General features: G+C 35.8%; 1 protein-coding gene across 1 annotated transcript in view; it reads right to left on the minus strand.

Annotated features, from left to right (window-relative positions):
• The window catches only part of CAMKMT (calmodulin-lysine N-methyltransferase), a 222,272-nt gene that overhangs the window by 7,153 nt on the left and 198,161 nt on the right, over positions 1-16,958 (minus strand). Inside the window, exons 8-10 of the mRNA XM_074863564.1 lie at positions 12,728-12,802; positions 5,653-5,716; positions 1,027-1,158 (exon numbers count right to left, since the gene is read on the minus strand). Coding sequence (XP_074719665.1) covers positions 1,027-1,158; positions 5,653-5,716; positions 12,728-12,802 — 271 coding nt within the window. The remainder of the gene's footprint in view (positions 1-1,026; positions 1,159-5,652; positions 5,717-12,727; positions 12,803-16,958) is intronic.

Here is a 16,958-nt window from a genome sequence, read left to right on the forward strand (position 1 = left end):
GACCTACCCGAACAATGAAATTAAGTGATTTTACGTACATGTGTCTAGATAGCTTTAATGGAAGTCTTTATTAAATATAAAGTTACCCAATAAAAAATAATTTGTTCCTTACAACATCACATGCATACTTTTTTAGCATAATCTGATTTCTATCCTGTGGTGGTGCTAAATAGAAAAAAATGTATTTCACTTCAATTCTGAACATGTCTATATTTTCCAAGAGAAATTCTTAGAAAATTGTAAGAGGTTATGTCTAAGGTCATACAGACCTACAACAGTGGATTTCTTTATGGTATGTAATAGAGATCTCAGAATTGCAAGTAATAAATATGATTTTGATAAGCATTTCTACACAGGAAAACAAGAAATTCCTAAAAAGTTTTCTGTGAAGCACCTTCCTCTTCATGTCCTGTATTACTCTATACTTATAAATAATAAAAAAAAGAGACTGATAACAGTAGCTTTATGTAAGCAAGCTTAGAAATCATGCTCAGATAAGTGCTTTTGACCTAAATCTTGTAGCGCCTCGATCTGACATATAACCCCACAACTGTGAAATTCTGTATGAGATTTAGCAGTTTGAAGCTGCCAACTGACCCAGCCATAAAGCAGCCAGAGATAAGGATTTAAGGTACGATATGATACAATTAGACATTCACCTCCTATTTATTTCAGTCCGTTTCAGTATTTAACCTACTTAAAAGTTGCAAGCTTTTTATTAAAATGTAAATGCTAGTGTGCTGTATATTTATAGGCAGCTAACAACAACAAGAAAAGACTCTCATAAATTAGATTTCTATGAATGAAAAGGGTAAACAGGAGATGCTTCTGCAAAACTCTTCTAGACATGCAGAGATAAAGGATGGTTCTACCACACAAAATAATCAGATACAAAAATAGCTGTTCAGAAACAGCACACCTAAGGAGTACTTTAATCAAACATTTAGGTTACCTGCCAAAAGGACCATGATCTCTTCAAAATGCAATGCGGATTAAAGTGTTATCTAACACAAGCAGAAAACTAACCTTGGAGTGGAAGTTCGAAATGTGTTCATCATAATTTTCATGTCTTTGGATAGAGAAACCAGCTTTTTCAGCTAGATTGCAAAACTGGTTTAAAGTATTCCCTCGGAGTGGAGCAAATACCATTGCTTTTCCCTGGAACATTAAAAAGAGAATTTATACATTTTTAAAACTGGAAGAGAACCAGATATAACATACACCTGACTAAGCTTTTAATATACTCAAGCTGGAAAAGTCAATTGTTCTCTTGGTAAAATACTAAAATAGGGTAATACAAATAATTGTTCAAAATATGCAAGATTTCTGTGATTAAACAAATGCAAAATAGAAAGTAATAAATAAATATTTTCTTTAGAAAACTGCCAACTGCCATACATCTGCTCCTTTTCATATAATAATGGTGGCTATGAATTACCAAAACAAAACACAGAAAAAGCATACAAAACATACAATCAATGCAAAATCCATTTATTAGCATATGACCATGCAAAGACTGTAAATAATGATTTTCTTTTTTCACTCTCTCACATAGAAGAGTACCTCCCATTTGCTGTGAGTGGAATTACAACAGTGTAAAACAAGGCAAAATGGGAGGCAAATCAGACCCAATCATTAATTTTTTAAGGATATTTTAAACTACCTGAGCAGTGCAACCAAATTTGACCTTAAATTGGTAAATCACATTTAAAGCAGGACTTAATGTTCTTGCATAGCAATCTGGATCCTTCAAGATGATCAGGCCATTTATGATGCCCAGGCAATACACTATGGTCCATTAGCTAATTTTTTGTTCATCCTTCTGTATTTAAGAAAACAAAAATGACTGTACCTTGAACTGATGGATTTTAGACTCTGCAAAGTACTAGCCCAAAACCTGACCTACTTGATATAGCATCTCTTGAAATCTTATTTGCAAAATTAATTCTAATTGGCTGAATACCGTGTTCTGTCACATGGAATGAAAACTGGTTGAAGAGCTGTAAACAAAGGTTAATATCAGCCAACAGCATATCACACTGAGGGGAGCCACAAAGTTTCCTGTGAGTTCTTGTATTTAACTTCTACATTAATGAGAGCTAAGACTAATTTGTGAGGCATTGTAATCAACCAAAGAGACAAAAAATATTTTTAGGGATCTGAAGAAGTTATAAAATGATTAGATGCTGTAGAAGAATAATTGCTTGAGAAAATGCAATACTGTATACCACAGGAAAAAAGTGATCAGAAGAGAATTTCAGTGAGAACTCTGGAAAGCTACAATGCTGACACAAATACTTGGTGAAGAGGGCAGGGAACAAATCTGTGTGTTACAGCTCTTGCACACATATGCTGAGACAACGTGCAGTGAGGCAACAATAAAAACTCTACATCAGTATCTATGGTACTAATGTGTACTTAAAAGACTCCAATCATTAATACCACAACTCTGTATTCTCAGAATGCCTTTGTGAGATAGGAAAACATTATTATCCTCACCTTTCTCATGGGAAATTTAAGCACAAAGGAGACCTAGGGCAATACCCAAAGCAACTCACTTTGTTCATTTGTGTAGCTATAACTTTAATGCTGTGGCTAAATATGAGGTGCAAAGGGGTGTAACTCCCACCAGAGGCACTGGAATCGCTTATGTAAATGTTAGGTCTGAATATAGGCTCAGCTCAGGATGAAAAACATTAAACACAGGAAATTCACAATTGGTTCCCTCACATCCTTGGCAAGCTTTAATGTTATCAGACAGAAGTGGGCAGCAAAGGGAGCCTTCAGCTGAGGATCCTCCTCCTCCTGCTGCCATCTCACGCTCCCCAGAATGTTGTTCTGCAGAGGCCCTTCCTGGCATAAGAAGGATGAGACTCCTCTGGAGTCCCTCATCTTCATGGGCAGCTTCACGGAGAGGTCACTGTCACAGGAACCATGTCCCCCCACCCATGTCTTACTAACCACACAATTCACGCAGGGACTTCAGGAATGGCTAAACCTCGTGAATGGAGACTGCTGGAGGCCGCACGCTCTACATCAGCCACTGATCCAGCAGTTTTGATGAGGAAGCAATGCTCATACGACATCACCCCCTTGCAGATTTCCATTTGGAGTCACCAGTCCATGTGGTCAGTCATTCCTTCTCATACTCTCTATAGACTACTTCAAATTTAATTTGAAAGAGAAATACAGTAAAATAGAACGTAACACGGTGTGAAATAATCTCTTAAAACCAGACCAAAAAATCTTGAAGTAACTTTGAAAAAGGGGAATGGCTTTTTACAGCAATCACTACACAGTTACTTTTGAACAGCTCCTTAGTTGCCATAAAAACCCATTCACCTATTAAATTTAGTGTGCATCTAAAACACCTGAGGATCTTGTCCTTGCTAATAAAAACAAGAAATCATGATTAAGTTTAATAGTACAATAATCTCCTCAAAACTGGCAAGTACTGTGGAGGTACTGTGGTCAATTCTGGTCTATCATAATCTGGATTTAAAGCATTTTCTTGTCAACTGCATGATCTTTGTGATCCTGCTACCTGTTGTGGGGCTGCAGTCACATTTCTAATTTTAAAATGTTTTTCATTTCCTGGTTGCTGTACAATAAAAAATTAGACCAGTGGCCTGGATCTACATTTGATGGACTATCCTAAAGTTGTTTTAAGTCTTAATTCAAAAGTGCCTCCCAGTTTAGGATGATGTTTAAAGTTCAAAATGGCTTTCCTCAGCCAGGAAAATACTTCCAGGAAACTTGTGAACAAAACACACCGTAAAATCTCAGTTACAATAGCCTGAAGTGTCACTAAAATGCTGCAGTAAGATAATGCGACAGATGTTCACATTTTGGATATGACTATCACTAAGTTTACTCATCAATCATTATTAAATGCAGTCTTATTTGCTGGTACTAATCATGCTTCAATAGCATCCCATTGACTTCCTTAGGATTTTGAATGGATAGGCCACAGAAGAATCAAAGCCTTCATAAAAAATATTCTTAATCAGGGAAATATCCAAACAAGCAACTGCTTATTCTGAGATTGAAATTAAAAGTATATTTTAATGATAAGAAAAAATAAAACCAAATGCTGGCAAATCAAGTAGCTTGCTTATAAGAAGAATAAGATATAGACATTCAAGATAAATTTCTTTGGTGTAAAATTTCAGTGCCCATTTCTTACAATTGGTTTATGGGTCACATTTGCCACTGTAACAAATTCAGATAGAAATTTCAGCCCCCAGTAACTCTGCAAACTGCTCCTTTCTGCCTATGTGGATTTCTGGTCCTCTGGTATGGACATTGATCTGGGCCGAAAAAAAATATTTTGCATTTTTTTAAACTGGGATCAGCTTTGTGGTTCAGATCACCTCTGGTCCCAAAAATTATTGCACTCTGACAACTGATTGTACATCATGAAAGTCAGAATGCATCACTCTGGGCAGGAGCTGCTTAACCTCCCCTTGCTGCCACTAACACAAATATCTGGGTGACCTTTTCCTCAGGGTGGCTACATTTCTCCTGTCTTCCTGGCAGTCTTGCCCCACAGCTCATTAAAATAATTCAGTCTTAAGTAACTTGGCTTAGGTCACTCAGGAAAGTCTATGATAGAACCAAGAATAGAAACCTGATCACTCTTAGCAAAGAATGGGATTACTTACATGACTAAAACAACTTGGTTTCTTAAGCTTTTGCACGTTTGGGTCTTCTATTCCTTTTACAGACAAAATCTCTTGTACAAAAAGTACAATACAATTTTTAAATAAAGTTTGGAGAATGCATTGCTAACATGATTGTTTTGAAATGGAAAGTTTACCTTACTGGAAGATTTGTATGTTAAGCATGAAAGGTAAAATTCCTGTTTCAAATTCCTACTTACAGCAATTACTTTACAGGTTTTCTCATATTCTCATTTTGATATCTTCTTTTTATTTTTTTTTTTTCAGATTCGAGATTATTTGTTGTGTATAAGTATATGTGTATAACAGCTTTTTTGGTTTTTTTGCCTGTAGGCCTCTGATTTAACAGCCTAATAGGTTGAGATTGGTAAAATATTTTCTCAGTGACAGTCATGTAGAACATGTAAGCATTTTATGAAGAGCTTAATTTCCTTATGTTCTAAGGTATAAAACACATAAACACAGGGCTTGCTTACTGTAAAAAAAGTTATAGACTACAATATATGCATAAGGGTTTTGTTAATTTTATATAAACAGAAATGAAAAGAAAAAATGTTATTTCATAATAAATAAATACACAATGACAAAGGTTACAATTGAAGGGATTACAAATGACAGAAGCCAACATAAAAACTTTCAATATTGTACTTTTACTTTAATATGAAGACATTATTATCAAAGGAAAATACTTGAGAAACGCTTTGATAAAAATAATCTCACACTATCTTTGAAGCGGTTTCATTTATTTTACTACCCACTGTGTTCCTTATCAGAAGGCCAAGTATAAGAAGTTTCCTAGTTTATGATTAGGAAAGAATCTGATAGATTAGAAGACTCAATTGAAGTTGGACATAATAAGTATTAAAGTATTACATGACATTAATCCTGCCATTCCATTACTCTCTCAATCATTGTGCACAGACTAATTATTCTGAAGCCAGTGTTCAGGAGAAAATAGAAACATACTTACACTGGGTTGGAGTAATCTCTTTATTGCATCAACAAGGCTAGCTCTGTACTGGTCCAGAAACAGGCTGACATTGAGAAGAGAACAGAATCCAGATTAAAATGGGTTTTCAATTCTAATGATACTAATGCAGATAAGTACAAGGCTAATTACATATGTTTACACAATGCTATAAAAGAGAAACTGTGGTCTACATTTCTGTCCAGTTCAGATACTTTTAAATATTAAAAAACACATAAAACCAAATATCATCTAAACGAAAGCTAAAATATCAGCATGTAACAGATCTTTATATAGCTGAAATTCACAGATCACATATGCTAGCTTTTAAAATACTACCATATCAGAAATCAGGATCAATATACCAAGATAGCATTTTACTTTTTTTTTTATACAAGGAAAGGTGAAGTTTTTAAAAGTATTTTCTATTGTATTTTAGGTGTTGCTATTAAGGCTATTTTTCTTCCTTTTACCTTCACAGTTGTGGCATTAATTCATTATTAATTCATATTTGTTCTATTTATGTATGTATGTATGTATGTATCTATCTATCTCTATCCCTATTAAGATTTACAAGCCTCTACCTCCTCTCTCCCTCAAGCACTGTTCAAATACACAATGACCCAGATCGTACAGAGCTGTCCTCTCTCAAGAGTGAAATCCTTCATCTTCAGCATGGGTCCCGCAAGGATAGCAGCAGAGTCAATTTTCCCATGCAATGTTGCCAACATGCTCAGCTCTATTTTGGTGTGATTACCTCATGATTTGAGGGGATAATTCATTCTTCATGCCCCCCAGTACCTTAATGTATATACTAATAGTGGCAACCAGGGTGCCAATCACTCTTGACTAGATATTTGTGGACATGTAGTTACTGTGGATGAGAGTGCATTTACAATGGTTAGTGAACAACTATCAGATAGCAACTGATGCCTTTCAGTCCTTACTACCATGGGCTGCATTTATATTGGTGCTTCAGATAAGAAAGTCTATCAAGCAGGCCACAAATAATGTGATTCTTTCTTCATTATTTTTCATGCTTTCTCTGTAACAAAACTGCTTCCCAGCCCATGTCAAGCTCAAGTTCTACACTACATGGCATTTTGTCCATTCTTTATGATTTTTTCCCATACTCCCCTTTCCTTTATTCTCAAACATCTTTTTCTGAAGAGATGTGGGTAACTTTTTTCCAGGTTTGAAATTTCTAAAAGAATGTAAAGAATATATGAAAACACTGAAGAGAAAAAAGTGGTCTGCCAACCACATGCCAGTCATCAAGAACAGAATATGTGGGGATATTTAGGAAAGAACACTCCACAGCTACCAAGGAGAATACAATATTACATATCACAGGGTCAAGCAGCTGTGTAAGAGCTGTGAATTTTTGCTACTCAGGGGAAAAAAGAAAAAGCCTATCAGAAAATTTGTCAGTGACCAAATTTCACCAGTAAAAACTGGCAGAACCTCACATTGTTGAGAAAATATGGTAGACTAGGTAATCATACATTTCTTAAAGAACATTTCATATAGAAGTATAACCTTTTGAATTTCTTCTTAAGATACTGAAGTACTAGATAACAATTTCTCTGATAGCCTGCCCACAAGAAAATTTAAACTTTAGCAATTGGCATGATGGCTGCCCTTCAGCCTTGATTAATCTTACTGGAAGAGCCTTACTGAAAAAATGCTTGTTTAAATTTAATTCATTGAAACAGCAGCTGATATTTCTTCTAACGTCTCCTGGGAGTTTTAATCATATTCACTTCAGGCAGATCCCTATACAGATAGATACCGTCAGACACTACTTCACTGGGAACTTAGCCACCTGCAGAAGAGGTGGAATATAGTGAATGAGTCCTCTCCCAAAAGAATCGCTAAAAATAATTAATTTTCTTCCATCACAAGCATGCACACATTTAAGACTTGCTGAGATCCTGTGTAGACAGAAGTACATTCCAAATGAAAAATGCACTTATAATATTTTTATTTCTGAAAGCAGTGTAGTGGAAACAATTTTGGGGCAGCTTACCAATGCTAAAATTCCTTTTTCATGGACCTGCATCCATTCTCTCTTTTTACAGTGAGACAGGGGCACAACTGCTGCTGCCAATCTTGTTGCTTTACAGTAAAAGAGGTACAGGCCTTTGTTCACCAGAAACTGAGTGTCTGAGAACTTAAAATGGTTACATGACCTGCTAGATTAGACAACTTCAATAATATCTTTTCTGTCCGACCCCAATCGATATTTTGGCGGTATGGGAGGTAGACTCTTAGCCCTCTTAGTTTAGGAAGTCCGGATAACCTGGGACAGTTGCCCTGGCTCTGCTCCCAAGTTGTCCCTGCCCTCCAAAAGGCCTGTCCCTTGGAACAGGACCTACTTCAATCGAAAATAGTCTCCAATATTGCGATTTCCAGTCTGTTGCTCTGTGAGTCATATAACCAGAAGGAGCAGAGAAAGCTGGAAGCAATGTTAATGCAATACAGTGACTCCAGGGAACATCTCTATCCTCCCTCTGAGTTGGAGGATGCTCTGAATGAGGAAAATCTTGAAGAAGCCATTAGATAATCTGTGCTGCAGACAGGGCCAGCCGAGGATATGGCCCAGGCAAGGAGATTTAGTCACACAATTTCTCTTACCAGTAGAACTTGTATGACTAAATATTACCACAGCATACTGAAAATGTACCCAAGACAATACTTTAAAGCTCACATCTCAATGAAATAATGTATTGTTCTAAACCATTCACACTCAGTTTTCACACCTCAATTAAAATTTGCCTTAGCTCACCATTACTTTAGTAGCAATGTCTCATGTTTATGTAGTAAGGATGCTATGAAAGCAGTAGCTCAGGACAGGAATAGCAAGGTTTTCTCGGGTCAGCAAGGAAGTTTTGGATCACGGGAGTAGAGAGGCAAGAACAGAGTTGATGATTCAGCCTTTGTTTAGGGAGTACTCTTAACCTGTGAAATCTGGATGAATATGCAGACAATCTTGTCATCTCTCTCCTTTTGTTTGTGTTTTTTTTGGTTTTTTTTGGTTTTTTTTTAAAAATTTTAAAATACTATTAAAACCGAAATGAAAGTTTATACCAAAACTTTATGGAAGTAACAGTAAGCCACGAGGAAACAAATTAAAAAACCAAGTAGACTCAGTTTGCTTCATGCTGATATCCTTTTATCTTGTGCCTTGAAACAAGGGACATATTTTATAGGCTATGACGTGAGCTTATTTTTCTTTTTGCATACTTCACAATTGGTAAAAGAGCTTAGTTTACAGGTGTACTTCAGGCATAATTATATTAATGTATAGTGCCTAGTGTATAGAGCCATTTATCTTTTTGTTCGCCTTCAACTACACAGCTGACATAAACTGAAAAAACCCTTATTTCTATGTCGTCAGATTCCAATGCACATGAAAGTGTGTGCAAGAAATCAGGCTTAAAATGAGTAACAAATGTAAACTGAAGGACAGAGATCTTACTACATTCCTGCAAAAAGATTTCCTTATATTAAATGAAATACATTAACAGAGACTAAATTGAGGTATTTTAAGATATAATATAATACTTTCAGTTCAGTTCTACATTCCTGGTGAATCCACAACTCCCCATGACTTCAGCAAAAACCTCAGCAGTGAAATTAATGTGGGATAGCCCCCCCTGCCTTCTGTTATGCAAATACTTATGCATATGCCAAACTTCAAGAATATAATCAGTCTAAGTAAAGTGGGATATTATACATTTCAAAAATGATATGGGGATCTAGACCTTATACTGTCTCTACATTAAAATTATTTGTGAAAACTTGTTTCACAACAATGTCAAAGATTTTCCTATTGGCTCAGTCCTATTGGCTTTGACTCTCCTTGGATTAAAAATCTCAGCAACTTTTTTCTTAATAAAGAAAAGGATATACACATCCTTTTAAATAATTAGAAATCTGAGGCTCTCAAGAGCTTTGGAAGAGTCTTGGTTTTGGCCTGTTATTTCTCCTCTATTCATACTCACTTTACAATTCCAGCACCTGTGTAACTTTATATTCACAAGCATAGGTCAAATGAAAGTCTAAACTTCTGGCAGCCCTCACCTGGCCTTAAAATTCCCCCTCAAAAATATGAGGTGGGTGGATATGCTTTAAAATTTCCACTATTTTTTTCCAGTATATCCTTCTTCCAGGTGTGGCCTCACCAACATTTTTTTCCTCCCTTATTTTTATCTCATAGTTGACATTTTACAAGTTGTTTCGGAACTGCTGAACCATGAAACTATTTTTATTGTCAAAATCCTGAATGGTTAAATAATGACTAGCTTTCACAGTTTGCCTCTTATTTATTTTATAATCTAGATGAGCTACTAAATTTAGCTGTTAACTAATAGACTGTCTGTTCTGAGAAATAACTTATTTTCCACCCCTGCACACCAGGTTTATGAAAGTCTGACTGTAAATATATGAATATAAACATATCGCTGCTTGTTGTAATCATGTACATTTTTACTTGAACCTCCATGTGGATTTGGAATATGTTTATGAATAGAGCTTGTTTTTATGTAAATGGGATCAAGCAGTACCACTGGTTAGCTATTCAGAGAATCAGACAATATCACTGTTGCTGGAAATACTTGAATAAAAATTTATCCATGTACCTAATATTTGAACTCAGATTTTTTGCTTTCTAGTTCTCTGTTCTAATCTCAGATTTTATTGACTGACAATGAGCTATATGATGGTGTTAAACTAAATGCAATCTATTCTATCTGTTTTTATCGCTGCATACTTCAGGTTTCAGCTGAGGAGCTATAAGAAAGAAGATTTTTTTTTTTTTTACTCTTCAATGGCAGCCCAAAAAATTCAGAGAGCAAAAATCCTGCCAACAGTTCTCAAGCTGATTCTATATCTCAGAAGAGAAATACATGAAAATGAAAAGAAGATTCGAGTTTGATAAAGCATGGAACATTTTTTTGCCCAGTCTTTTCATGTACCAGAAAACCTAGTGTCCATAACTTAAAGAATGATTTCTAAAAGAAACAAACAATAAAGGGATTTTCATGCTTATTAAACTATATTTATGGGCACTTGCAACAAGAAAATACAGACAATTTGTGATAAAACGACGTACTTTAAACTAACCTTCACATTTCTATTTATTTTTTAGAAATCTATAAATATTTATACACTTACCTGCATCTTAAGTGCTTCAAAATAAATGTACAAAATGCAGGGATTGCAAATGCATTATGTATTTTACCTGTCATGTTTGATTCTTTGTTTCCTAAAGAAACTACACTATTTCCAAACAGACTGGGAGGAATATTGGGCAAGAATATTACTGAAAAATACAACATAAGTCTTGCTCCACTCTGCTGTACTCCCAGCACAAATAGGATGACATGGTGTGAGTATCAAGAATACAAGAGATGGCACAGCCAGGTTGTTTTGATATTTGTGTGAAGAACAAATTTAACTCTAAATCTCTTGGCAAGACCTTGCTTCACCCACATAATCTGGAGAACATCCATATGTGAGCCTTGTCTAAGCCTCCGAGAAGACTGCTGCCCTCCTGCTCATGTCCGCCAGCACTCTGATCTGACTTTCATACTTAATCTGATCTAATCCTGTCCAGCATTAACTTCATCTGTGCAACGAAACCTGGAGTATCCATTCTAATATTTGGAGAGGAAGGCATTTACTAAATTACTTGCTGAAATCATATGGTGTTGTTTAGCTCCTTATTTTAATCAGATGATGCATCTCTGAGGCACATTATCAGCGATTAGTTAGAAACCCTTCTCTGTCCTTTTTGGGAACAAAGAACTTTTCTGAAATTAAATGTTAAGAGAAATGAAGCACTGTTGCATTCTGTCAACAAATAGGTATTAGAAAAAGAAAAAAAGATGACTAAACACACTTTCTCCAGTGCTATAGAAAACCAGCAACTTTTGTGAAATAAGAAGAGTTTGCTTAAGCAGCAAAATATCAGAGGGGAAAAAAAAAAGCTTTAGAGGAATATTTTGTCAGAAGCCACGTAAAAAGAACGTCGTTTAAAAAGACAATAGACAGCTTCGTACTTCCCTTTACCTTTTTCCTTTAACTATTTCTTAGTAAGGTAGAGAAATCTGCTTTCCTAGGAAGTCCCTGTTTTCAGAATTTGGTCTCTCACAACAGTTATATGCAACAAAACGTAAACAGCTTTTTCTGTTTTGAACATTTAAAGGGTCAAGAGCAAATATCCATGACGGAAAGACATATTCATTTAAAAATATCTACTCTCCTAAATGAAATTTGCACATCTCTTTTTCCACTGTCTCCATTTATATAACGGGAATAATTTATAATATACCATTTTTAAAGTTAGCATGCAGCAAATAGAGCACAGCACAATTCTGCAAATCCAGTATCAGAAAAGGGTTGTGCCAATAATGAAATCTATTTGCATAAATTATTAAACAATATACTATATTGTAACATGTATCTACCTTTTCATAAATTAAGTGCTGTATTCTTATTTTTTTTACTAAGAATTCTCTTACAATTAACACTTGCCTGTGTAAATAATATAAAGTCTATGTCAACAAATATTGCTGTCAAATTGATTTAAGAAACAGAATGTGATGGAGGAAAAAAAGGTTTTGAAAATCTTTTTTTCCCTCAGAAAGATTTTCCGGGGAGCAAAAAATATATCCCCTTATATCAATAGTCAGATCTTTCCTAAGAAGTAAGCTAATTGAGCTGTTTGTGTTGATAAACTCCCTTTTCTCCAGACTGTTCCTCACTGAGCCATAATTATTTGCAATTTGCCTAAGTCGTCCATTTACTGATACGTCAAGCATGAAACAGAGGCAATTCCAGAAAATGGAAATGCTTCTCAAAATCAATCTTTGGGAAATAATGTGGTAGAAGTTACTGTGTGATAGAAGACTACCTTATAACTGTCACATGGAGATGAATATTAATTTGTTGAGGTTAAGGTGGCTTTGTGCTTCATTTGTTGACTTTGCTTAGCCATCAGCAAGCAGCACAGTACAATTACTCCAGCAAAGCTATTTTTCTAACATGAGTTTTATGATTTTTATGTACTTACCAGTCAGCACACATAACAATGTCAAAATGTCCTTCCAGTTGAGAGACATCTGTCTCATTATCCCATCGTAAAATGCTAGAGGAAAAAAAGATTAAAAAAAAAATGAAAAGAAAAAAGGACTTACATTTTTCATCTTGAGATTTTAAAAGTATTAATATTATTCTCATGTGACACAGAAGTGTTTTAAAAAGTACACACTCGTTACTTTCAAAGATGAATGTAAAAATATTTTTCTGTAAATTTTTAAGGTTTTAAATCTCAAAGCTAAAGAGCTATTTTTTATTATAACAGAAAGGCAATCCACCCAGGTTCTGATGAGTGGATCACCAAAAAAGATGCATTTCTGAATTACTGGCAAATGTATGGCTTCAGATTTTTACCCCTTAACACCACCACGAGGAACTGAAGTTGACAATCTGAATGAAACACAAATTTGCAGAATAGATGTGAATACATGGATCTCTGTTACATCTGGCAGACAAGTCAGTTGTGTTTCTCACTGATGAAGTGAGCATTCACTTGGGCTGGAGGGAGGAGGGACAGGGTGAAAAAATGCCAAGCTTAACTTCAATGCCAGCTATGTTGCCTCAGGCAAGCTTAAAAATACAGTAGTGCTGACTCTGTCAACACTTATTCTCTCACAGGTGATAAGTTGTTTAATTCTAAGGTACGCAATAGTAGGCAAAAATGCACATATGTACAAAGTTTTTCTTTGCTTATAAATGCTGCTGATTTGTGTAGCTGCCACAAAGAATTTCAGTACTTTGCTCCCATTTAAAAAACAGCAACTAGTACTGGAAATTACTGCATACTTAAAGCATCATTACACCGAAGATTTGAAGCTGCATTTCTATTTCTAGGCTATTTAAAAAAAAAAGAATCTATCCTTCTTTTTAATTTCCTGGTTATTTATAATAGCAAGTAGATAAATATTTATAGGAAAAGCACTTGTGGGGGAAGGGCCTAATCTGATCTTGTCAGGTTGTGCATGCTTATCTCAGTTTTGTATGAGTCTTGACCAAATAGACCCTTTAGTCTTCCCGCAGCTATAATCTACTTCTGGTTAAAAGCCATCTCCATTCACATCCTACTCTTAATATTTAACTGAGGATCAGTTATAAAGTGTTCATTCAGAAATGTTCCCTAAGTATACAGGAAAAAAGGAAATTTTATACATTGACTATACTATATGCAAAAAAGGCTTGTAAATATGTAGGTAGATAGATAAAGAGCCATAAAGAATTAAGGTACCACAATATGCGTGTACACATTGTACACAGAAACAAAATTTGAAAGAATGCTTTTCAAACATGGAAATTATGAAAGGAGAGGCCCAGTTGGTTGGGAAAGCTTTGATTATGTGGGGCTCAGTGTAACTGAACAGATCAGGACTCATTAGCCCATTTGCCCTCCTGGAATTTACTGTGACAATCCAAAGAGAGAAAAGAGTAGATTAATTTAATTTTTCCCCCTCAAATTGAAAGTAATCCAGATTTTAGAAGCCTAGGTAGCTTTGCACACTGGCACGCAGCAGGCATCCAGTAGTGGAAAGTGACAAAGGAGAGTTCTCACTCTCAGCTGCTGGCTGCCTGCTGGCTACCAGCGGCTTTTTCAACCCTGTTTCCGTGGAAACTTAGGTTAGAATGGTGAAAATTAGGTAAAGGTAAGTTTTGTGGGTTTAAAGCACGCACTCTAATACTTTAAGAATCCTGAAGCAGAACTGGAAATTGGTAGATGAACTGTGAGCCTTAAAAGGCCACCTTTGGTTCTCATTGCTACAGAAACAGAGATCTGATCAGTACCACTATAGGGATTTGAATTACGATTTTTTTAACCCATATATTTACTATACTTCACACATGCAGTCCGGAAGGCAGCACAGGTGGCTCCTCCTGGAAAAAAAACACCCTCTCTCATGTTACTGTCAGGTTCCCACTGAGCATCCAAAATACAGCATTTTCTGTGCATACCTACTGTAGGCACAAAGGAGTTTGTGTGGGTACATAAAAGCTCAGAAACCATAATGCTGAGCAAACTATGGTATCGATGAGTTGCCAGGAGCATGAGCAGTGGCGCAACATGACTGGCACGTGTGCTGTTAGGAGGACTAAGCTAAGGGCCCCACATCCAGCCATAAGCCAGTCTTCCTCCATTTTCCTGATCTAGCATCAGGGCTGCTCTTAAGTCTTTAGCTTCAGTACTGTTGCATTCCTGAAGACATGATCATTATGCAAAGGCCAATGATAAATTTACACATAAGATTTTCAAAATCAACTTTGCCATAAATTTTCAAAAGGTACAGGAAAATATTCCTGTGGAGAAATAACCACGTAAAGTAAAGATAATCTCTGTTAAATAAATATCAACAGGACTCATATTGATCTCACTCGGGATGTATGCACACTGGTGTGAGAGATGCAACAAGCTGTATATGTTTATCTATGCTATCTTTAGGCAAGTGCAAGTATGACTAGTAAGGGAAGCACAGCTAGGGTACGTGAAGCTCAATACTGGCTGCAACCTCCACAACTGTTTTGGTAGCTAACTCCGGGCTACCATATCTACACCGTTATTCATTTAATGCTTCCACAAATTTGCACGAGCTGCAATCAAACATCTGTACCTGCACCTGTAAAGCAGACATGCCCCCAGCATACCAGGGAATCAGAAACAATTCTGCTCCAAGTCAGCATTATTACATCATTAACAGTGATGTCAGAATCAGCCTGATTCTGAATCAGAATCAGCTATTTTGAATTCTAGTGCTAATGAAAGTAGTGAATCAGAGTCAGGATGTATATAAATACCATCACTACACATACAAGTTCTTGTAATCCAAACACAATTCCTGAGTACGAAGTACAGAAAAATCCACTGATATTGCAAAACATCTCTGAGAAAGGTAAAGATGTGTATATGTGTATCTAAATGCATGTATCTATACATAGTAAGGGGGTGAGGAACCATAATTTTTTCAGGGAGGGCTTGGACTTAGTGGTCACACCTGAAGGAAATGCCAAAGGCACCATGAAGTAAGGGCTGATTGCATTTCCATTTAAAGAAAAGCACCACTAGGAAACCCAGAAAAGTGTTAGCAACAGAAATCTGAAAATCTCAGTCTTTATGAAGTTTCCTTTAAAAAAAATAGATGTAAGTGTAAAAATACCATACCACAGAAAGTCTTTTAAATTGCCAGTATCACGTTGAGTGCGAACATGAAAAAAATGCAAGCCTTGTTAATATTTTCCTCTTGTTCCATTTCCAATAGTGTTAAATTAGTGGACATAAACCACTTTTTTCTAAAGTCAGTTTTCTTCCAGCAAAATAAGTTTTAAAGCTATAATATTTTTATGTCTTTCTTTTGAGGGAAGACACTACAGTACTAACAGCTGAAATTATTTTGTAAATCTGAAAAATGTGCTGTATATCTGTCCAAGCCACACCTTCAATGGCTTTTTTGTAAAAGAAAACAACAAACAACTAACAAATTTAAGGCTGTGTAAAGCCCACTCTTGATATTATTTTGTGCTGGGTTATTTAACTCATGCAGGTTTAATTTCTTGCCATTGAAAACAGCAACTCAGTTTCAGCCAAAAATGGTCTGAAACCCACTGGAAATATAAAATAGTTTGGGAGCGCTTTTTTGGCTACAACAGGAACATTAAAAAAAGAAATAGGATGCAAGTGAAAAACACTACTGCGCTGTTCAGCTACTACTTAGGTCAAACTGATGGTGGCTGAAACTTGGTACCTGCTAATGGTTTATGCTGGTTTATTACCTGCTTTATGGCCTGTATCAAATAAATTTGACCAGTTTTCAGAGGAAAAGTACCCACGTCACAAACCTATTACTATAATTAGCAATCTTGATGGTAGTCCTAGCAAAAAGGACAAGGACTGAATGAGCTACGGGGAATGAACTATCCTCTCCCATGCAGAGGTGGCTCTTCCAGGTCAGGGATAAAGCATACTATCAAAATAGCCTGAGAAAATATGTACTGATGCTTCAGTAGTTTCCTAGGCTGTCAACCTTACACCATTCTAAACCAATAAATTCATTTAAAAAAGCCCCAAACAACACACTACACAATCAATGAAAGCATTTTTTTCTTTTTTTTTCCCCTGATTTATCTTTTAAATTGACAAGCAAGCCAGAAAATGTGATTAGGTCAAGACGAAAAGAATTATAATGATAATAGAACAAAAAGATCAACGAAGAAAATGGAGACTT

This window comes from Strix uralensis, chromosome 3 (assembly GCF_047716275.1).
Source record: "Strix uralensis isolate ZFMK-TIS-50842 chromosome 3, bStrUra1, whole genome shotgun sequence".
Classification (NCBI taxonomy): domain Eukaryota; kingdom Metazoa; phylum Chordata; class Aves; order Strigiformes; family Strigidae; genus Strix; species Strix uralensis.